This window comes from Oryx dammah, unplaced genomic scaffold (assembly GCF_014754425.2).
Source record: "Oryx dammah isolate SB20612 unplaced genomic scaffold, SCBI_Odam_1.1 HiC_scaffold_10, whole genome shotgun sequence".
Classification (NCBI taxonomy): Eukaryota; Metazoa; Chordata; class Mammalia; order Artiodactyla; family Bovidae; genus Oryx; species Oryx dammah.
Window position 1 is genome coordinate 23,394,341 of NW_024070194.1, and position 23,228 is coordinate 23,417,568.

A 23,228-nucleotide genomic window follows, 5' to 3' on the forward strand; every position below is an offset into this window, starting at 1 on the left:
AAATTAGGAGATAGTATTTATCTGTGGGCAGAGGAGGGACGAGGGAGCCTGGTGGGCTGCCGTCTATGGGGTCGCACAGAGTTGGACACGACTGAAGCAACTTAGCAGCAGCAGCAGCAGAGGTCTACCAGAGCCTTCCTAAGGCATCTGCTAACGTGCTATATAGCCTGGAAGTGCCTGTCTGCTGTGCCCAAGAGTGGGTTACAAGTAAATTAGACAGGCATATATGCGCAGGGTCAATCGAAGATGCCACCTGGGTGTAGCTGGGGAGGCTAGGGCTTCCTGGGCATTTCTGGCAGGACGCATTTCAAGCATTGATTTAGTAAAAGACCACTGTAAAGCTTTTAGAACAATTTTGCTCTGGAAAAAGACCCAGAGGTCAGGCAGAGCTACAAATGCAGTCATCAATGGACATCTTCCCCAAGAGCCAGCAAATGGGTGAGAAGTTTTTGTTTGGAAGCTGGATCATACCTTCTACCAAAGAACTTGAGGCAATTTGCTCATAAAAGCATCCTTTATTATAAAAAGAAGCATTTAAAGGAACATCAGACAAGCAGGGGAAGTGGATAACTTTTAGGACCCTGATTCAGGGGAAGGACAAGATTAAAACAATAAATTCACCACTTAGATTTTCTAATAGTGAAAGTGGAAAGGACAGTCATAAGCATAATACTGTTTTCTGAAAACAGAAACTTCAGTGATTCATCTGCAGAATCAGTCATTTTTTGAGTGGGACTCCTTGCATCAAGGACACTGAGGAACGCAGACTGTGCCTTAGTTATGTGTGGGGAGGTGAATGGGACCTTTAGGAACTCCCAAGTCAGCCTGTCAGTACAGTACATGATGTGTATCTAGGCCACTTCCCTCCTTCCAGCCATGAGTAATCACCAAGCAGCCAGAGGGAGTGATTCAGGTGTATGTTTTGTGGAACCTAGAAATAGCAGCGCTTAATAACCTGTTCCTCCTTTTTAAAAATAACAGCTTTATTGAGATACATTTCACATATGCATAAAGTCCATGTTTTTTAAAGTGTACAATTCAGTGTTTTTAGTACATTCACAGTGTTGTGCATCCATCACCATATCTGAGTTCTGCACATTTCATCATCCAAAAAAGAAACCTCATACCCATTAACAGTCACTCTCCAGTCCCTTCTCCCAGCCCCAAGTAACCACTCATCTCTTTCTGTCTCTAAAGATATGCCTATTGTGGACAGTTCTTACACGTGGAATCACACAATATGTGGTCTTTCATGTTTGGTTTCTTTCAGTTAACGTTTGCAGGGTCCATCCATGCTGTAGTGTGTATCAGTAATTCATTTTTTTTAATGGCTGAATAATATTCCACATTTTCCTTATCCATTTATCAGTTGATGGACAGGTTGTTCCAACTTCATGGCTATTATGAATAAGGCTGCTATGAACATTTATGTACAAGTTTTTGTTTGGTCATGTTTTCCGTTCTCTTGGAGTGGAATGGTGGGCTCATACGGTAACTCTATGTTTAATTTTTTAGGAACTTCCAGACCATTTCCCAAAGTGACCGTGCCATTGACACCCATTAGCAGAGTGTGAGGGGCCTGGTTCCTCCCATCTCCTCACCAGTACTTGTTAGTCTTCTTGTGTATAGGTATCCTAGTGGGTGTGAAGTGGTATCTCATTGTGGTGGTGTCCTCTATTTTAAAAAAAAACAAAGAATTCTGACCTAGGTCAAACAAGACAGAGGCCGCAGACTCTGGCTTTGGTGATAGCCACCTGGGAATGACTGACTGGTGGGACAGAGGAGTTACATTTTGAGTTTTGGGGAAGTTTCAGGCCTGGATGTGATGTAGGAGAAAGGTCCTATCTGTAGGGAAGTTACCATGACCTTTCCAGGTCTGGTGAGATTCATGGTACCACTTTTGCTTGTTTTGAAATAATTTGTATTGACCCAGTGGCTTACAAGTAAAATAAACATCTAGTTCTAAATCTTTGTCTTTTGAAGTGACATAGACCACGTGTACCATCTCTGGCAGTCTCCTCATCCCCATCTCTTCTTCCTTGCCTTGTGTCGTTCCTGATTCTTAGAGCTGGCTGTGTTTTTCACTGCATGGTATTTATCTGCTCATCGTGAGCTGTCAGCCTCCATGGTGAAGTCACTGGTCTCAAGACCCTGACTCCCAGCAGGTATTATGTTCAAAACATTTTATATTCCTGTGCTGGATGGCTACTACCTGTTGACATGCAGTTAGAAATCGGGTAGCAAGCCCTATAACAACCTCATTCTTTGAAATCCAGATTCCTTCATAGCTTCCTTTTCTACTCATTAATGACATTCTATTACTGACACTTGCCTCTTCACAGAAGAAAACTTAAGAGCCTGTGGAGCAGTTACTGTCTGTCACCTTGTACTCTTGTCTGCTTTGGGCAGTTCCAATGAGACAGGTCCCATCACCAAGGAGATGAAAGATCCCTCACATAAATATCCTCTTCTTTTTCTGATATAAAACTTATATTCTTAAGGCCCACTGTTGACTTTTTGCACCAAAAGAGAGATTCAAAGGCAGGCATCCAAGCCCCCAGCCCGTTTGTCCTTGGGATACCCTAAGTCTCCAGCTGTGCCAAGCCCTGAGCCTCACCCAGAGGGTAGGTCACAAGTAGGAGTGTGGCAGGCAGTGAGGATGGTGGCTATAGAGAAGTGGCAAGACCCAGGTGACCAAGGATACTAGGGCGCAGAGAGCAGCCATGACAGGGGTTTGAACATGAGGTTTGCCCCACTAGTGGCAGGGCTAGGTGGCAGGTACGAGGTGGAAGGCCCAGCCTCGGACATTGGATGACCGTGGGAAAGGCCAGGTTCCATACTAGCCACATAAGGTGAGTGTTGGGTGACGGGGTTCTGAAAGAGAAGAGACAGGGAGGGCTGCAGGAAACAGAAACTACTTTAGCTTTTTGAAACAAGATTTGGATGCAGCAGCAGCAAGATCACATCATTGTCTTGATCTGGGGATCAGGAAACCCCAGAGCCACCCAGCAACTGCCTGGGTCTGTGCCAGAAAGTAAATGCCCCTTGTACTGCCACCTTGACCCCCCCTTCCCCACTTCCTCTCACCTCAGTTCCAAGTGCAAGGCTTGGTTGCATGCATCTGATAGTCGGAACCTACATCAACTCTTAAACCACAGCTGCAAAGGAGCCTGGGAAATGATCTTTTTCCCTTTTCCTGCCTGTCCCAGGAAGGCACGTTTGGGACAGAGGTCTGACAAGCCAGTCTCCTGTGTATTAACATCCCTATAGCATGAGCCTTGATAGAGATGAGCACCACAGCCAGGCTTCTCCAGCTTGCCCAAACCTCCCAGTCTCTCCTGAAATGCTTGCTTGAAGGACACAGTACATCTTGGGCCCCAAACCCAGACCTGGATCCAGATCACTAGGGAAGGGCCCTTAAGTCCATTTTTTTGTAAGTTCCTCAAGTGATTCATCTGGCTGACCAGTTTGAGAATTCCTGAGAAGGGAAGGGAAGGCTATACACATCCTTGCTACTCAAACCAGCAGCATCACCTAGAAACTTGTTAGAAATGGGGAATCTCGGGCCCCACCCAGGCCTATTAAAAGAATCTGCACTTTATCAAGTTGTCCAGGTGGTTTGTGTGCACTTTAAAGTCTGAAACTCTCTAGTGTACAAACCTTATATCTTCTCCCTTTACCTGGATAGCAGGTGAAAAGAATCGTCAGTCTTGGTTGATGACATACTATGACTAATACAAGAACCTCCTCGTTTTAACTGTTTTCTGTGTTACCCCTTGTAACCTCTCCATTCCTTTCTCCCATATCACTCAAAATGTGTTTGTTTCATATGTTTTAAAATATGGGTGTACCCTTGTAAAATAGCATATATCGTATCTAATATAAGGAAATACTATCCCCATTTTTTCCAGGCCAGAAAAAGAGGGTTTGGGAAGTTTCAGTAATTTGCTCAAGAAGGCAAGCAGGGTTCTTGGAATCAAGCAGGAGTAGTTACGACTCCCGGTCATCCCTTTGCTGGTGTTTGACTTTATCTGCAAAATGAGCATCATATCTACCTTCAGGATTGTTGCAGGACCCAACCAAATAATGTGTCTTACAAACAGATAGCAGGAGCTCCGTGGGTACCAGCTATCATTACTGAAGCCATATGGGTAGATAAGACTGGGGGTTCATGGACAAGAGAGCTTCCCTGGTGGCTCAGATCGTAAAGAATCCACCTGCAATGCAAGAGACCTGGATTCAATTCCTGGGTTGGGAAGATCCCCTGGAGAAAGGAGCAGCTACCCACTCCAGTATTCTGGCCTGGATAATTCCAAGGACAGAGGAGCCTGGTGGGCTACAGTCCATGGGGTTACAAAGAGTCAGACATGACTGAATGACTTTCACTTCATGAACAAGAGGAAGGAAACCTTGGGCTGCTATTCAATGAAGAGAATAACTATCTGATGCCTTCAGTGTGCCAAACTCCTCCTAGTCTCATGTAGTACACCTGGCTATTCCCAAGGTAAACACTGGTAGCAGCTTAGTTGAAGTGGTGCTAGGTTTGTTCCATCAGGGGTGGCAGAGCTGTGATGAGGACCCAACAACCTAGTTCTAAAACTGGTGCTCTTTTTAGTAAAACTGCTATACCTAGACCCCACATCTTGTCCAGAGGAGGAGCATGGACAAAATCCACTTCTGAAGCCAGAAAACAAGTCAGGACTGATATGAGAAAGGAACAATGCTGTGTAATTCCCAAGATGGCCCAAGACTCTGAAGTCAGACCTATTGCAAAGTGTATCTCATGTCTCTGAGCACTTCTACCTACAGCCACAGCACCCAAGCACCCAGGTTGGGAGCACCTGAAAGCACCCAGCCCAACCCCCATCCCACAGAGGAAGGAACAGGCCCCAATGCCTGTCAGGGTGACCTCCTGAGAGGCTTCACTGGCCTAGACATGGGCTTGGGCTCTGTGCAGGGCTCTGTCATCTGACCCCAAATGATGCTCACCCCAGCCTTCTGACTTTGGTAGGTTGGGAGCTACTCTCCCCATTGGACAGATGAAAAAGCATATCCAGAGCAGTTGAGTGACCCCCACTCTGCCACAAAGACCACAAAGAAATCCTAGCCCCAAACTTATGTATCAAACATTACCCCCAACAGTCATGTTGGTCTCTTTGAGTAACAAAAATATGACCCCCCAAAATTGTCCCTCCCTCTTCCTTTTCTCCCCTCAGCCAGGCTGTAAGAGGAAGGGGCCATGCAGGTTCAGCACCCTGGTCAGCGCCCACCTAGGCGCAGCTGCCAGAGGAAGCTTTTGGGCCAGGGTAGGCCAGTGTCGACTGCTCCCCAGTCCAGGATGGCCCTCCTCTAGGACAGGCAGACATCCCAGGAAGGATGAACCTAGGTATTCTGCCTACAAGATGGAGCCCTGCCCTCCTGCCCTCCAGATTAGAACCACAGGAGCACAGCGTCATCCTCTAGGCTTCTTGATGTCTATGACATAAATTCACATGAGAACTCTAAGAAGAGAGGGGGCCTGAGCCATGGGGCCCCTGGGCAAGTCCCACCTCTCCCCTTGGTTTTCCCTAGTAGTAAAATGGGGATAAAGGTGGACTTGATCTTCCAAGGATCCTCAAAGATCCCACTGACCTATGAGATTGCATGATTTAAGTAGGACATGGGCCTGTCCAAGTTTGGTGCTGCCCCAGCTGTCCCCTGTTATCCGCCCCCCAGAGCTTCCCACTTGACACCCAAACGACAAACCTCAGTGGCAGCCTACAGCCCAGATCTGCAAACATGCCCTGGCCGGCCTGCACACTATTATAGTTGAGTCTGCTATTTACTAGTTGTGAGACCTTGGGAAAGTCACTTTGCCTGCCTGTGCCTCAGCTTACTCACCTGTAAAATGGAATTAATGATAGCACCCACTCTCCAAGATGGTTGTGAGGTTTAAATGAACTAGCAGATGCAAAGACTTAGAAGAGTGCCTGGCACAGAAAGAATACTGTATTTCATTTAAAATTTGATTGTCTAATGTGTATAATACATAATGGGTTCACTGAAATGTAGAAACTGGAAGTGTTTTGTTTTATCCAACTAACTTCTGTCAGACCCCCCTTTCTCATCTCAGCATCTAGTATCCAACCAAAAGCTGAATGTCACTTTGATTTTCAAACTCAGTCCGGTCCTATTTAAACTTACATCCAGTTCCAAGAGGTCTCTCCTCTGACCTCTTTTGAACACTTGCTGCTCCTCTGTGGTGGGATGGGAGGAGGAAGGGAGAAAAATGAAGAGTCTCTTCACTAGCCATGGTGATGGAGTTGGGGGGTGGGGGGTACTCTTACTCTAACTCATATTGGGGTTTTGCTTTTTGATGCTGGAGTCTTTGGTAGACAACATGCAAAACTGGGGTGGGGGTGCCATTGAGAACTTTACCCAGGACTCTCAGTAGTGAGGGTCTCTCTCCGTCCATAAGAGGTTCTCAGCCCATCTGCTCCTTGAGGTAATATCCTGGGCTGCATAGCCACCTGCACCATCCCACAGCTCCAGCCTCCCCTCACCTGCCTACATCAACTCTTGGAGCCCTGGAACACTAGGGTCCTCCACCTACCTTCAAGAGCCTCAGAACACTGGGAGGGATTGCAGGACTGCCCTTCTTCCTCCCTGAGTCCCACTACCCTTCAAGCCAGCGTGGGCTGTTCCCATGGGCCTCCCATATCAGAAATTCTCCAGGTCAGAAGCAGACCTCATCTCTGCATTCACACTGATTCTGAGCCCCAAATATACTTGTCAAACCCACTCAAGAATACTCTCCTTACTTCTTTCATCTGTTTGGTGCTATACCTCAAAACCTAGCACAGAATGGTACATAAGTCCTTTGTGAAAGAATGAAGAATCTTAGATGAGAAACACTCAAGTGGTCTGCAGGTACTGTATTTCAGTGAGCCTCCAGCTGGGAGAGTCTAGAGTGCTTCTTGAGGGTGCCCCCATCCCTCTGAGTGACTTGGTGAGCCCTGGGCCAGGGAGGGGGTGGATGACTGACCCTAGCAGGTAGCATCTCATTGGACAGTCCTTTGTCCTCAGTTCTGGCCTGTCAGAATTCTCAGGCAGTGGGATAATCCTTTTTACCCATGCAAATGTCCAGATGTCCAGCTGCTCTTGAAAAATCAGGAGCTCTGACAACCCTGAGCCCATCCATCAGGGCAACAGCCAATCAGCTGAAAGAGACACCCCTTTAATCCTGCCACTGCTGTAGATTGCCACCTGCTTCATTAGTGAATGTCACCTGCCACACTCTATGGACATTTGCATTTGGGCCCCTGCTTTCATCTTTGATACAGGAGGGAAGACACTCTCAAGAGGAGAGTCAGATGGCTGGCAGGTGAGTCAGCAATAGTAGTAACACACCTGTGGGTGTAACCCCCAGGAGTGGCTTTAGTGAAAGGAGGTGTAAACACAGAAGAATTTAAAAAAAAAAAGAGGAAGATAGGGAGAGATGGGATGAAATGAAGAATCAGGAAAGGGAGAGAGATGGCCTTTCCTGAGTACTCTTTACCCTAAGTCATTATTGTCTCAGATGCCTGCCACCCAGGAAGAGGTTGGCATGGCAGGCACCTTCTTCCCCTGTTCTCCCTGCTCCTCTGGGGCCAGCTTTCCTGCCAGAAGATCGTTCCACTCACTAACCTTCCCCCAGAACCCGGAGATTAAGTTGGCTTGATCTCAACTTAATCAGATCCCTCCTCTGTGCCAACACTCTCCACCCCTGGCCACACATACACAGCTCCCTGTGCACTGTCCTGTTTCTCCAGACAATCTGTGACCAGCTCAAGGGCAGGGCCCACGTGTGCCCATAGGACCTCCCCCAGGGAAGAATATAGATTAGGTGTGAATGAACAAGCAAATGAATAGTTAACATTATTGAGTGAATTACAAAGTGTCGGGCTCTATGTTCAATGCTTTATGGGTATCTCATTTACTGTTCACTATGCCTTATGGGGAAGGTGCTTTCATTTAACAGATGAGGAAACTGTGGCTCAGGGGTATCGGGCATCAGCTCAGTATCCAGGCGGGCTTCCCCCATGGCTCAGCGGTAAAGGAATCCACCTGCAATGCAGGAGACATAGTTCGAGCCCTGGGTCAGAAAGATCTCCTGGAGCAGGAAATGGAAACCCACTCCAGTATTCTTGCCTGGCTACAGGTCATGGGGTCACCAAGAACTGGACAAGGCTGAGCGACTGGGCACACATGCACACAAGCCTCCAGGCAATGAGACTCCAGAGCCAGTGCCCTTATGCTTCAAGTGATGGGTGGTCCTCAGTGACCTCCCTCCATAAGGGCTTCTGCCCCCCCAATCTCTCTAAGACTGGAGTAGGGAGAAAGCTCAGAAGGACTTGGTCCCCTGGGAGGAGGAAGGCAGTAATCCTGCTACCCTCTGTACCATACATATCTCTTGGGCCTGCCCATCTGCTCCAGGACCCAACCCAACCTAGGAAGAGGGTTGATCTGGGGGAGAGGGTGTTGGGACCAAAGAAAAGAGGATACAGCAAGACCAACATTGCTACTGTCTTTAGCCAGGCTCTGGCCACGGGGGCACAGGTTCTCCTCCAAGGAGAGGGGGTTGGAAGCCTCAAGACTAATCCTACCCAAATTCCACTATGTTTCTCCCTGAAGACACCCAACACCCGACCAGTAAATGCTAACATACCTCCACTGACAAGGAGCTCCCTACCATTCCAACCCAGGCAAGATCTCAACAAGCTTCTCCTTCCCTTAGCTGAAACTCACCTCCTCAGGGATATCAGGAGGAGCCCAGTATTTTGGGAGAAACCAACATACCCAACCCGAGGGCATCTCCTTAACTCTGTCAGTGCCCATGATGCTCCCCTTTCCTCCAAGACAGATCCCTTAGACAGAACCTGCCTCCTGCAGCTTCATAATGCCTCCTTTCCTTTCCCTCCTCTTGCCCCTCCAAAACTCTCTAGACTCAGCACCACTGTCTTAGCTTTGAAAAGCCCTCTTCTGTGTTTCCTGATTCCCTCAGTCCCCAGAGAAGCTGGAGATTGGTTGGGAATGTTTCCAGTCTCTCTCTGGAGCACCAGAGAGGTGGGATGATTCGCCCAAAGGCCCACAAGGAAGGGTTGCCTTCCAGGCAGAAGGAGCAGCAAATGCAAAGGCCCTGAGGTGGGCATGTGCCCGCAGGGAGTGAGCCTAGCTGCAGTGGAGTGAGCAGAGGCTAGGATGGGACAGAAGGTCAGAGCAGCACAGGGGCCAGACTGTGTAGCGCTTTCATAGGCCACCATGAGGGATAGACCTGAAGCCTATGAAATTTAGGGAGTCATCCTTTTTGGAAAAATCAGAATTATAAATAAGTGTGATTTAGGGCCTTGGAAGGAGCTTGCACAAGTGAGAGGCCTTGTAAATGCATCCTTGACTGGCGAGAATGGTAGCTTTTGCCTAGAGTAAGAGGGAGCCATGGGACAGTTTGGAGCAGAAGCAACCTGACCTAATTAACTTTTGAATAGGACCCTCAAAGTAGATCAAACCAGTCAATCCGAAAGGAAATCAACCCTGAATATTCACTGGAAGGACTGATGCTGAAGCTGAAGTTACATTACTCAGGTCACCTGATGCAAAGAGCCAACTCAATGGAAAAGACCCTGATGCTAGGAAAGATTGACGGCAGGAGGAAAGGGGATGACAATGGATGAGATGGTTGGATGGCATCACCGACTCAACAGACATGAGTCTGAGCAAACTCCAGGAGATGGTGAAGGACAGGGAAGCCTGGAGTGCTGCAGTCAATGGGGTCGCAAAAAGTCAGACACAACTGAGAGACTGAACAACAAGGATCCTCCTTGCTGCAGAGTGGAACAAGAGGTGAGGTGGAGGGTGGGCAGGAGAGGAATTAGGACTCAAATGAGCAACCTGGACTGGGCAGTTGTGACTGAGGAGTCAGATTCCAGAGATGGAACCAATGAGATCTGCTGATCAATAGGGTGGGAGGTGAGAGAAGAAAGTCAGAAGGGTTGACTCTGGAGTTTTAGGCCTAATCCAGTTCATCTCCAACCGGGGTGAGGAAGGAGAGTGATCATGGAGACAACCTCATACACTCAGGCCTGCAGCTTATCTCTGATTTTTCCCAACCTCCCTCTCTCTGAAAAGAGGCTGAGGATGAACTTTCATTCCTCCCACTTCACAAAGACAACAGTACTCAGGATACTTAGAGAGGTACAATACCTTGCTCAAGGTCAAACAGCCAGGAAATGGCAGACCCTGAAGCCCAGGTTTTACCGACTCCAAAATCAGTATCTGTTCTCATATACCAGGAAAAGCAAGGTCTGGGGACCCTAGTAGCTTCTCAAGTAGGAGATGCAGTTCCTACAGGTGGGCACCTTCCAGCCACCACAGGGTCCCCTGGGGCCACTTCATAGCTACACCAAAAAAAAACTGCAAAGAGAGTTCTCAGCATCCTACACCCTGCTCCCTCCTGACCCTGTTTCTGATCCACTGGCTGGGCCATCTCAGCTGCAATCTTGGGGAAATGTTTTTGGCATCACTTAAGTTTTCTTAACTCATTGACAAAGAAATGACTGCCTCCATCCATTTTATACATTTTCTAAAGAGTACATTAGGATGCAAAGCAGGCTTCTCTGGTTTAGAGAAAACCTGAGGTTCCTGGAACTTAGCCTTCTAACAGATTTACCCCCTAAACACAATTCACGGCATTTAAACTGATAGGGATTGATGGTCCTGGATGCATCCCCTCAACAGGTTTAGTCTTAAAAAGAGTCCCCCACTGTCACAATAATCTATTTGGCTGGATTGATATTTTTATTATTATCCTTATAGATTTGAAAGGCCTGAGCCCATCATTTGGGATGTTCAGTCCTACCTTGACTGGCTCCTGTCACTTCGTGCATCCACTCCTTGCTTGGAGCCTTGACTTGTGAATCTTTCACTATCTCGAGGCTTTGTCCTTTTCAAACCACACCTTTTCAACAGCAGAAACAGAATCTGACAGGCCAAGATGCATAGCCTTTGTCCTCTCTAGCCCTCCCTCAGCCCCCTGCTCCTGGAAAATCCTGCCAGCCGAAGGAGATATTTGATCCGTCATAGAAGCGATAATGTTACACCATCCAGATGTTCAACTCACCGGACTGAGGGCTCAGGTTACAGATAGGGCTGCTCTAGCCTCATGCCCACCCCACTCTCCCACCCCCAAGAAGCAGGATCAGTGACCCACATGGCCAACTGAGATGGAGTACACAGAACCTGCAGGGGTTTGGGGGCTCACTGAAATGACCCCCTTAGAGTCTTCAAACCAGTGACCTAGAAGGTATATATTCTCAAAGCCCTCTAGAGCCTTTCAGAATGAATGATGCCCTCCCCCAGTCCTCAAACACCTTTATCTCCTTGCCCACTAGGACCCACTTCCTTTCCTTGTCAGTAGTTTAAAGACAGTCTGGGTGGAGCCTAGAAAACATTTGACTAAGAGAAACAGAACAAATGGTGATTAAGGTGGCTAGAATTTCCAGGCCACCAGAATGTGTACCTGATTTCTTCCCCAAGTAAATTGGGGCTGCACTTTGCTGCTTAGGGGGGGTGGGAAAGGAAGGTTACAAATTCAACATCAAAAAAAAAAAAGTTTCTTTCCCGTTCCCAGAATAAGGTGATGCCTAAGAGACATAGTATTGGGGAAGGGGCGGTAATGAAGGCCCACACTGTGTCCACAGAAATATAGCAAAGCCCTCACCCTTTCTTATTTGAAAGACCCCCTGCCCCTTGTCCAGGGAGTTAGTGAAACCTGCGCACATGACTGTAAAACTTGTGCTAGTCACTGCAGGGAATTCGATCCCAAGACCAAAACCGGGCTGTCACAAACTGTATTTAGCCCAGCCTAACCTGAGGACTTACGGGCTCCTTTAGCAGGACCGTGGGAGATGCTGGCTGTGTAAGTGGTGGCAGCCCTGGTCAGGAAAACGGCACGGAGAATGGTCAGCACACGCTGGCCTCCCCTGAAGGAGTGGCCACATGTAGACACCAGGCTCCTGTTCCATATGGGAATTCCTAGGGCAGAACTGGAGGGGTCACCCCTCTCACATCACAGTCAGGGGGACTGAGGCCTAGAGAGGGGAGGTCGTCCCAGGGATGACTTCTCCCCTCATCATGAAGCCACCTCCCACCTTCGACGGTCAGGGCTGCAAGGGGTCCTTCCGAGGTCACCCAATACCCATAGGTGGCTGATGAGGACAGCAGAGATCCCGGAATTCCCCAAGGCACGGGGAACAGGCTGGGCAGCCTTTCAAACAGCTCTCAATCCACAGAAATGCCAAGAAACCTCATCCTCCAAGGGCAGCGGTTTCCAGACTTTTGTATTTTTAGCAGCAGAAGCCATCCTTCAAACAAAACCTTATGCAAAACCTCAAGCTACAAAACAGACGGAGGGGCTGCTCTCCTAAGCAAAGCCTGGACCAGGCCCCAAGCTCCCCTTTCTGCACCCACGACTCCTTCCACAGGGCCCTCGGTGGAGCTCGGTCCAAAACCCCAGCCTTGGGGGCCTGGTCACCCCGAAGCTGAAGCAGCCAGACAGAATGGGCTCTTACTTAAGACCCCTGGAGAGCATGGCTGGTCTCTGAGACCTGGACAACCTCGTTCTCCACCAGGGCCTGGCCCCCGTCCCCATGGAGCTGTCTCATGCGCAGGTTGATAGAGCCATAGGTCTTCCTGGAGCCCCTGCCTGGGACGAAGGTGGGCCGGCGATACAGCTCGCCCTTGCACAGGGAGACCATCAGCAGCACAGACAAGAGCATGCCGCCCACCGTGAGCAGCCCCAAGCCTGCAATGATGCACTTGTCCAAGTGCGAGCCCAGGCGTGCATAGTACATCTCCAGCCGTTCCATCTCCCGCGCTGACACCATGTCCGGGTTGACGCGAGCCTCGCGGGGGATGGCATACGCAGTCACTACCAGGAGGATCCCGCTCACCAGAAAAACCAGAGCAGAGACAAAGCCGTAATCCACGGGGCGGCTCACGGGCTCCAGGCCTGGCCCCTCTTCTGAATGCAGGGACGCGTCATCTCTCTGGGGTCGGGGCCGCAAGGGGCCAAGGCCCCCAGGAGGGCTGGGGGAGCGGCCTGGTCTGGCATCCCCAGGGTCCTGGAAATGGGTCTCATGTTCCTCTGAAGAGAAGCAGGCATTCTCCACACCCTCCCTGGGTGGGGCTGCTGGACCCAGAGATGCAGGTCTCCTTGGGGCCTGGGGACCATTGCTCAGTGTCTTCAGTTCCAGACCCGGGGGAGATGCCATTGGGAAGGCGGACCCCAGCTCATCCCTTGGCCCCTTGGTAGCTAGAAGAGAAAACAGAAGAGTAGAATTTAACAAGCCTCTACTACTGACAGCCTGCGGGCCCCAGACATCACACAAGGCCTGCTACTAGGCGTGTGGGTTTTGGGCAATGCCCATATCCTCTCTGGGCCTCAGCTTCCCTGTTTATTGAATGACAGCAATAGTACTACTTCCTACTTAAAAGGGCTGATGTGAGGATTGAGATAATCCACATAAAGTCCTCAGAAGAGTAAATTCTCAGTAAGTACTGGCAATGAGCTATTACTATGATGGAGGGAATTTAAATAGGGTAGATATCAGGTTCTAATCCCAGCATCACCACTTGAGCTTGGGCAAGTGAGGTGATCTTTCCAGACTCAATTTTGTGATCTGCTAAGTGGGAATAAGCAAAATGCTTCCTTCATAGGGTTGATGCAAGGATTCTGTTTCATAAAATAAGGCATGTAAGGCCCCCACCAGTTCAGTTAACGGACACTGTTGCGATGAAATGAGGCTATCTGGGGGCAGGGGAAGGGGAGATGAAGGGGGTTGTAAGAACAAAGAGGAGAAAGTTAGGGTAGCTTCTAGGAGTTGGTAGCATTTGAGCCAAATCTCAGAGCATAAGTGGGAAATCCCCCAGCAGCAAGACGGGACAAGGGCATTTTGGAGAGGAAGAGGGGTTGCCTTGGAGGTCAGCTGGGACTAGCTTTCTAAATTCTCTGAAAACCAAGCCAAGGAGCCAGGGAGGCAAGGCATTGGGGCTGGGAGGGTTAACATCCCCCTGGGTTTTGGAAAGCTCTCTCTGGTTGCTGCATGGAGGACAGTCAGGATGGGAAGAAGGACAGTGGAGGCCAGGGGTCCAGAGAGGAACCCAGTATAGTCAGGGGAAGCATAGAGGCTGAGAGGGCAAAGAGGAGGGAAGAGCATATTTGAGAGCCATGACTGAGGTCAAGGCCAAATGCCTTTATATAAATAGAGATGGGAGGACCTGGATGAGGGTGGCAGAAGGGGAGCCGGGAAAGGACAGGGAAGGGGGCTCTCTGCTCACAGAACAGACACCCCACCCAAGTACCTGAGCACCTGCCCACACAGACAGACAGCACATGTGCCAAAGGATACCAGCTTACAGCCCATGGGCCATGTTTGGCTCATAGGAGTTTTGCTTTTTCATGTTTCTGGTCTTTTTTTTTTTTTTTTTTTGTGAAGCAGTTGCCAATATATAAAAAGCAAAAGATTCTACACTTTAAACCTTAGATGCCTGGCTTCTCTTGCAAAATGGATGAACCTGACGACCCTAGCCCTCTTTCCCTCACAGCCACACAACGGGAGCTGATGATGGAGTCTCCCTCCAGCAGCTCTGGTGCACCCCCAGTAGGACCCCCTGGCATGTAAAATTCCTGACCACCATGTCCCCAGGCACACCCACACCCTGTGGGTACAGACATCCCAGACCCAAGTCCACACACAGCACAGAGACCCCCAGATGCAGAGTGCCTTACATGCCCTAGGGTATCTACACACACATACATAGGATTCTAGACCTTTCTCTGCTTCCCTGTGCCTGAGTTTATTCTCCAAAGCTCCCTGCTTCAGTGTGTGTGTATGTGGGAAAGAGAGAGGATATGAGCAAATGAACGAAGTGAAAATGAATGAAATGAATGAATGAATGAAATTCAAAGAGCCTCTGCGGGAAGGCACGTTTTTCGATCTTTCTGATCTTCCATCCAACATGGACTTGCATCAGACGCCTCCTCTTAGCACACACAGGGCCTTTCATCTGAGTACAAAGCCTGTTTCCACTTACAACCCATCTCGATCACCATGTCCCTTCTGCCTGAGTTCCAATTTTAAAAATGTTTACTGAGCACCTACACTCTCTACTGGGCCCTAGTGTGGACTCTTCACTCAGGAGTATCTTGTGTAACCCTCACGAGCCCCATGAGCAGGTGTTACTATCTCCATTTTACAAAATGTAGCCAAGATCCTATGGCATACATGTTGGGGTCAGGAGCTGAATACAGGTTCCCCAAGAATTATCATCTAAAAGCCTAAAAACCCACACACTCTCATGCCAGTGGCATCATCTGGCCATCCTTCCCTGGTCTTCCAGGCCACATTTGTAGACTCTCTATGCCACTGTTGAACAGCAACCATGAGCAGCTTGAGATCAGGGATATGTCTGGGTCCACAGCCCCCTGCACAAGGCTTGGAACACAGCCAGTCCTCAGGAATGGTTTCACAACCTGCTCAGGCAGACAATCCTTCCCACACAACAGGATGGGGCGTCCTATTCCCGGACAGGCTCTGGCCAAACTGCTCCCACTTTCCAGTAAACCAAGAGGAGACGTGTGTTCACTGGCTTTTCTTTTTTTTACTTTTGGCACCAAATGCATTTTCCTGAGTGCCCAGCCAGTAACAGGGACTGGCAGTGACCACTCCTGCCCAGTTGGTGTCCAGAAGTGGTCCCCTACCCAGATCTTCAGCATCTTCTCTACAACTCAGCCTCTGGAGGAGCCCAGGAACCCTCTTCCCAGACCAGCACATTGATGCCTCCATATCCCAGAAGAAACCCAGGACACTCAGAATCTTGGAGCAGGGCTCTTTCACCTGGCAGGAAGCCAAAACTTTTTCCTTAGGATGCCAGCAGAGTTAGGAAGAGAGTGGAGGAAAAGAAGATTCCTTCTTACACAGAGTTGCTATGTCTCTGACACACAGGTTCAGAGATACCTACCAGTTACAAGAGCATGCCCAATTACTCAAAACATAAGCAGAAACAGACAAGCTGACAATGATGCTGGTTGTCCACTGCTCACACCCCACAGCTGTACCAGTTACACTCCAATGTCATTTGCAGTCCAACAGGACCTGAAAGGTACACCTTGGTCCCACACTCAGACCCCCAGGGGCCTTTTCCATATGCAGCATCCACAGACACTGGAAGCCACACAATACAACCAGAGATCCATTCACCACATTGGTATCCACGCCCCAAGAAAGGACAAAGCTGGTCACACACACACACGCGTGCGCCCCAAGAAATGATAGAGTTGGTCTCACACACACACACACACACACACACACACACACACAGAGTTTACTACTCTCAGGACTGCTAAGATCCACCAAGATCCGCCCAAGTCAGGCACCTCGCGCAGTGGCGTGCACTAACACGCGGGGAAAACAGACGCACAGCGGGCGTGGGTAAGCTTCACAAAACCCAGTCGACAGACAGACGCACGAGTTGTACACAAAGCCTCGGGCGCTCAGATACGTCCACGCTGTGATACCCAAAGTTCCGAGCAGAAAGCTCCAGCACCCCGGCTCCCGCTGCACCCACGCGCCCGCCACCCCGCAGCTCACACCCCCCTGCTCCTGCCCTTGACCACAAACGCCGTTGGGCCGGGCCAGGCCGGACCGGGCCGAGCGGCGCCAGGAGCCAGGCGGCCAGGCGGCCCAGGGAGGCCGGGATCTGTGAGGACCCGCGTGCGCCCAGGTTCCCTCGCCGCGTGTCCTTCGGCCCGGCCGCGAGGTCAGGCTAGCTCTCCTCGGCCGCCCCTCTCCGCCTTGGGTCCTCGGCCTCCCGCTGCCCGCAGCAGTTCCCTCTTGGCGTGCCTACCTGTGCCGAGCCTCCCTCCTCACCTCCCCACCTCCCCACGCGGGAGGCGAGGGCGCCGAGCCGCCTCCGGGGAACGGGGAGGGCGCGTCCTCCCCGGGCGCCCGCCCGCCTTCTTCCAGCAGCCGGTGTTGGTGCTGCGGCGCAGCCCAGGGGGAGAGCGGGCCCGGCCGCCGCCTCCTCTTCTCGCCCTCGGCTCCCGCCCCCTTCCTATCCGGGCCCGGCCCGGAGCCGCGGCCGAGGCGCACGTACCTGCTCGTGCCTCGCGGGGCCGTACGGCGGCGGCTGGGACCGCCAGGGAGGCTCCGGGGAGGGAGGCACGGGGAAGGGGTGGGAGCTGGGGATCGCCGAGCGCCGCGGCTCGAGCTCCGCCCGCGGCCGGCGAGGGCGCCGGGAGTCAGCTCCGGGAGGCACTGGGAGGCGGGTAACAGACTGGGGCGAGGGTGAGGGGACGCGGCTCCATCCTCCTCCGCTTCCCTTGGGGCAGGTCTGGTTCCCCAGCACCTGGGTACCCAGAACCGAAGCCTCCAGCCGGCCCGGGCGCAGGGGCGGGGCGCGGGGTGGGTGCTGAAGAAGACCCCTCCCTCGGCCGCTGGCCTCGCCCCTTGTCTGGGGAGCCCCTACTGCTCCGGGTCCCCGCGCTTACTCCGCTTCTCAGCCCCTCCCACACACGCAGCCCGCTGGAGGGACTCGGGGTCCTCTCCGAGGTCCTTAGGGCGGGATGCTCTTCTCCGGCGCGTGCGGCTCCGTGACTCGAGGGCGCCACCTGAAGGCGGAAAGAAAGCCTCTGATGAACCAACCCCGTAGTGCCCCCTCCCCTGGGAAGCCCACCCTGCAACCCCACAGGCTCCCTCGCCCCAGGGGCCCTTCCAGCTGTGTTCTCTTGGCCTGCATTATTGTCCTTATCTCTGGGAGTTGTGCTTTTCACTAAGTGCCAGCCTCCTTCCTCAGACTGGCAGGTCCTGGAGGCCAGGGCCCCAGACCGACGCTCCCAGAGCCCAGCGTGGCAGTGGTGGACAGGTGGTAGTGGGACAGATTTCACCGTTTCTTTCCTTCTGAGGCTCAGACTAAGGTGAATTAAATTTCACTTCACTTCAATTAAGTGAAATGCCTAGTGCACTAAAGTTAAGGAGACACTCCCTCTTTGGGAGCCCAGGCCAAGCCCAGAGAGGAGTTGGAGCTGAAGATCACCGGCTTACTGGAAGTCTCTGTGACCAGCTCACTCTGGTGGCCTCAGGTGGAATCCTCCCACCTCTCCGAGCCTCCATGTTCGCCTCTGCCAATGGGATCATGAAAATGCAGACTCCAGGAGCTTTGAAGAGGTCAGCAGAGGTAAACCGTACGGAAGTAGAAGCACGGTCCTGAGTCCTCAGCCGCATCATGGTAGAGCTGGACCTGTCCTGCTCCAAAGGCCTGTGCCATCCTTGACAAGTAGGACAGCAGAGGTGGCCCCAGAAGCCAGGTGCCCAGGCCTTTAAGGCTAGGATGATGGAGACCTGGGCAGGACTTCCAGTGCTGGGAGGAGTGGGAGGGCTTCAGTCTCTTCCTGCCTTCCAGAGGCCTGGCCTGCTGTTGTTTAGTTGCTCAGTCAAATCCGACTCTTTGCGACCCCAAGGACGGTAGCTTTGGGATTTTCCAGGCAAGAATACCTGAGTGGTTGCTATTCCCTTCTCCAGGGAATCTTCCTGACCCAGGGATTGAACCTGAGTCTCCTGCATTGCAGGCAGATTCTTTACCATCTGAGCCACCAGAGAAGGCCAATTGTTGGGAGACTTCAGAAGAGAGCTGTCTGTGGCACCAGGCTCCCAAGGGAATCCCAGCTCCACCACTCTGTGTGAAGGGGCCCCTCTTGGAGCTATTTCCTCATCTGTGTAATGGACTCAGTAAGGGTAATGTGATTAGATGACATATTCCCTGTAAAACATCCCACCATGTCCGACTCGATGGACATGAGTTTGAGCAAGCTCCGGAAATTGGTGATGGACAGGGAAGCCTGGCGTGCTGCAGTCCATGGGGTCACAAAGAATCAAGCATGACTGAGCAACTGAAGTGAACTGAACTGAAGGGTAATGGGACTAGATGAAGTACTCCCTATAAAGTGCTCACAGTTCCCTTCCTCATCCTTTGCCTTTGCTGTTTCTTCTGCCTGGGACACTCTTCTTCCTGAGACCCCCCCAGAATGTGCCCTCATATCCTTCAGATCTTGCTCAAATGTCACCTTCTCAGAGACAACTGCCCACGGCATCTTTTTAAGATTAGCAGTACCCCAGCACCCTTTACTCCTTAATTCTGAATTTTTCTCCACAGCATTTATCAGCTGCTGACATTTGCTTATTTCTTTCTTTATTGTCATCACCACCAAAATATAAATGTTAGGAGGCAGAGGCTTTGCCTTATTCCCTCTTGCTGTATCCCCAGATGCTAGAAAAGGAGCCAACACAAAGGGGGCCTTTGATAAACGTTTAACAAATAAAGAATGGAGAAAATGAGCATTTATTGAGCTCCTATTGTCTACTGATTAATCAAGACGACTCCATCCCCACCCTACCTTCTAGAAGTTCTTATTCTAGCGGGAGGAAAGGATAAGCAAATGTAACATTGCCACAAGGAAAAGGTACCCTGCAAGCTTCAGCAAGTTGCTGACCTTGTTTGGGAGACAGGATGGCTCCAGGTTCTCCTGCAGAATTGAGGGCTGAGCTGAGACTGGAAAGATGAATAGGAGGCAGCCAGGTAAAAGACAAGCAAGGAAGCGAGGCCCAGCAGAGGGACTGGCATGGGCAAAGGCTCTGGGGTAGAAGGGAGTGCGGTGAGCGTGAGGCTTGATGGAGGACAGGTTGCCCTGAAGGGCTCAATAAGGAACATGGGAGACGAGGCTGGACTATCAGTAAGCCAGGTCACTGCAAATACTTGTAAGCCAAGCAGTTGGTTCTTTGTCCCCAAAGCAGTGGGGAGTCATTGATCAACGTGAATAAAGGGTTAACGAAAACTTTTCCTCTTCTGTGTGAGAATTTGACCTTTGGTTAACTGTCTAGCTCTGTTTCCTTGGAAACAGATAAACATATGTCACTACGTTACCTGGCAACATTGCAATGATAAAATATGACCCTGAGGAGGAGCCTCCAATGATCCATGTGGTAATGGATTTGAGTTGGAGATATTAGTATAAATTCATGTTTAGCATAATATTGATACAGATGATTACATACTTACGATACATTTTATATACAACTGTAATTGTGTATAGGCACGAGTTAGTATACACTGTATTTCCTTTCTCTGCCAGCTAAGAGGACCTGGCTGCAGGATACTGCATAGTAACAAGCACATCTACTGCCCAGATCCTGGTTTCTAATACCACTCTCCAATAAAAGGAACCAGGGAAAAATGGTTGATGCTAGGACTGGAGCCAAAAACATACAAGACCAGCCTGGAGCATCTAATAGTGCCATAAAATAAACAAGGAACCAACAACAACACACACACACACAATGATGGGGGTATGTCAAAAGACATAGGAGTTGACTGAAAGAGCTCCTAACAGCCAAACTTGGAAAAACCTGATCAAAAATAAATAAATAAAGTAATATTGAATTTTAACCTAAAATATGATACATGCAAAAATGGGGGAAAAGATAAATCTCTGATGAAGAATTCCAAATACTCCCTCGTCAAGGAAGAGCAATATAACTCCTGATTCTTTTTTAAGAATTCTGTGTACAGGTTTTTTAAATAAAGTTTGCAAACATTACTTTCCATTTATAGTTATTAAGAAATATTGACTATATTCCCTCAGTTTGTGCAGTACATCCTTGTAGCCTATCTTACACACAAAGTTTGTATCTCTCAGTCCCCTACTCCTGTATTGCCCCTCCCCCTCCTGGTAACCTCTAGTTTGTTCTCTATTACCTGTGCATAACTCTCCAATCCTTAAACGTGGGCTGAGCAGAGTGACTTTCCGAGAGTACAGTGTGGAAGTGGGGGTGGTAAATAACTTTGAAAAGGAGAAACTGACAAACCTGATTACCTTGGCCAAGTGAACAAGGGGTCAGCCTCAGCAGTCAAATTATGTTGATCGTAGGTATCCTGGATATGATGTGATGAGAGTGGCAATTTACTTCTGTGATCTCTCTCCCCAAACCCATAACCCCCGTCTAACCATGAGATAAACATCGGATAAATCCCAACTGAGGGACATTTTACAAAGTACCTGGCCTCAAAACTGTCAAGGTCATCAAAAACAAAGAGTCTTGAGAAACTGTCACAGCCTAGAGGAGCCTTAAAGAGGTATGATGACTAAACATAATATGGTGTCCTGGATGAAATCCTGGAACAGAAAAAAAGAGCATTAGGCAAATACTAAGGAAATCTGAATAAAATATGGACTTTAGCTAATAATAATAGATCAATATCAGTTCATTAATGGTAACCAACTTATCATACTAATATAAGATGTTAATCATAGAAATTGGCACAATGTCACGTCTGCTGCATTCTGTTGCTTTAGGGAAGCGCACAGGCCAACCCAGAGTCAAGGGTGGGGAGGTCTACATAAGTGTATGAATACTGAGAGGCATGGATCACCGGTGCTATTATTTTCTCTATTTTAAGATGAGGAAGTGGAGGCAAGAATGATTAATAACTTGCCCAAGGTCACACAACCAGTTTAGGATGTTTCTGGGGTTCAAATCCAGAACCTGACTCAGTGCCGATACCCACAGTTCTGAGTTCTGTCATAATTTTCAAAGCATGTGCAAAATTCCTGAGCTGTTGTTATTCCCCCTGACCGCCCCCCCCCTTTTTTTTTTTCCTGGTTGTACCGCATGGTTTGCAGGATCTTAGTTCCCTGTCCAGGGGCTGAACCCAGGACATCACGGTGAAAGCTCCAAGTCCTAATCGCTAAAGAGCCAGGGGAGTCCCAATTCCCTTTTTTATGTCTAAGAAAACTGAGTGCCAAAGACAGAAGAGAGTGTTCTGTGCCTACCCTGAGGAATAGTATTAATAGAAGTACAACCAGACCAAGGGCCTCTGACTTCCAGATGGATTTGAGGACCTCAAAGTCCCGAGGCTGACTGATTGCATGCCTATTCTCCCCACCACTTTCAGTTTTACCTCCTACTCATCCACTGGAGGAGGGAATTGGGGTTCAAATCAATTGGGCAGCTTGCCTCAGAGTCACACTCAAAGCTAGTTGGGGCCGAGAAATTACACTTTTCCCACCATTCCACTCTGCTTTCTCAGTCTCCACCACCTCATCAGGATCAAATGCCTTGCTTCTCTGACATAAGTGGACACAGAGCTGTGACCTGGGTACCTGGGCATGTGACAGGTGTGTGTAGGATACATGTACACAGGGGGCCTGTGTACACGGCAGGAGGGCTAGGATATTCATATATTCTATACAGGACGCTCACGCACAGAAGAGGTACACAGGGCTGTGTACAGGGCATACATGGATGGGACCTGTCGTAGGTTGAGTTCCCCGAGAAGCAAACCCAAGACAAGAATTTTAGGGCAAGTGGTCTATCTGGGAGGTGGTCCAGGAAGCACAGTAGAGGAGTAGGCGAGTTAGACATGAAAGGGAAGGCTTCCAGTGTACTGCCGGAACACTGATGAGCACAGGGCTGCCGCTGACGCTGGGGACTCAGTCCTGCATACTGAGTCTTGTTCCACCCGGGAGCCAAGGGAGGCAGGATATTTATCTACAACACCTATTTGCCAGCACTGTCCTCTGCCCAGGTCAAGCATGTTCCTTAAGCAGAGAGTCAGATGTGCTTTGCAGTCGGAAGCCCTGGGCATATGGAGAAGAGGAATATCAGGGGGATATGGCGGGGCCCTGGCAGCATTTGCTACAGGACTCAAGAGGTGCAGGGCATGTGTTCAGGACCCATGAGTACACAGATAAGGGCACAGGCATAAGACAAATGTTTGGATTACCAGCCTTGCTGTCTGGCTTGAAGGGAAGGCCTGCTGGAAGGTGATAAACAACACAGAAGAAGAGGTGGTGTCGGGACTCCTCGAGTCAACTGGTCCTCCATCCCTGTGCTCCTGCTGGCCGCTGTAATGGCATGTGCTTGCGTGGCAGGAAAGGTGGGTTTAAGGGCTTTCACAATGTGGAAGCTTCTCTCTGCTAAACTTCCACCTCATTTGTATTTCACAAAATGGGAATGAGGGCTAAGATGCCCAGGATAAATGAGGGACCACCTCAAGGGTTGATAGGGCCTTTGATTAGGAGTCAGACATAGAAGCAGAGCTCAGTGACATCACTGAGCCCACTTACCCCATCGAAGAGATGGAAATAATTCTGCCCATGT

The 23,228-nt window shown here is 50.0% G+C and overlaps 1 protein-coding gene across 1 annotated transcript; it reads right to left on the reverse strand.

Moving 5' to 3' along the window:
- Window positions 1-9,762: 9,762 nt before the first annotated feature.
- Window positions 9,763-16,590, reverse strand: TMEM74B (transmembrane protein 74B). The gene has a single exon (XM_040247646.1). The coding sequence runs from the start codon at window positions 13,284-13,286 to the stop codon at window positions 12,585-12,587; it is 702 nt and encodes a 233-aa protein (XP_040103580.1). The 5' UTR covers window positions 13,287-16,590; the 3' UTR covers window positions 9,763-12,584.
- Between the last annotated feature and the right edge of the window lie 6,638 nt (window positions 16,591-23,228).

What these genes read in the sequence shown, in the direction of transcription:
- TMEM74B (XM_040247646.1), bottom strand. Translation starts at nt 13,286, where the DNA reads ATGGCATCTCCCCCGGGTCTGGAACTGAAGACACTGAGCAATGGTCCC.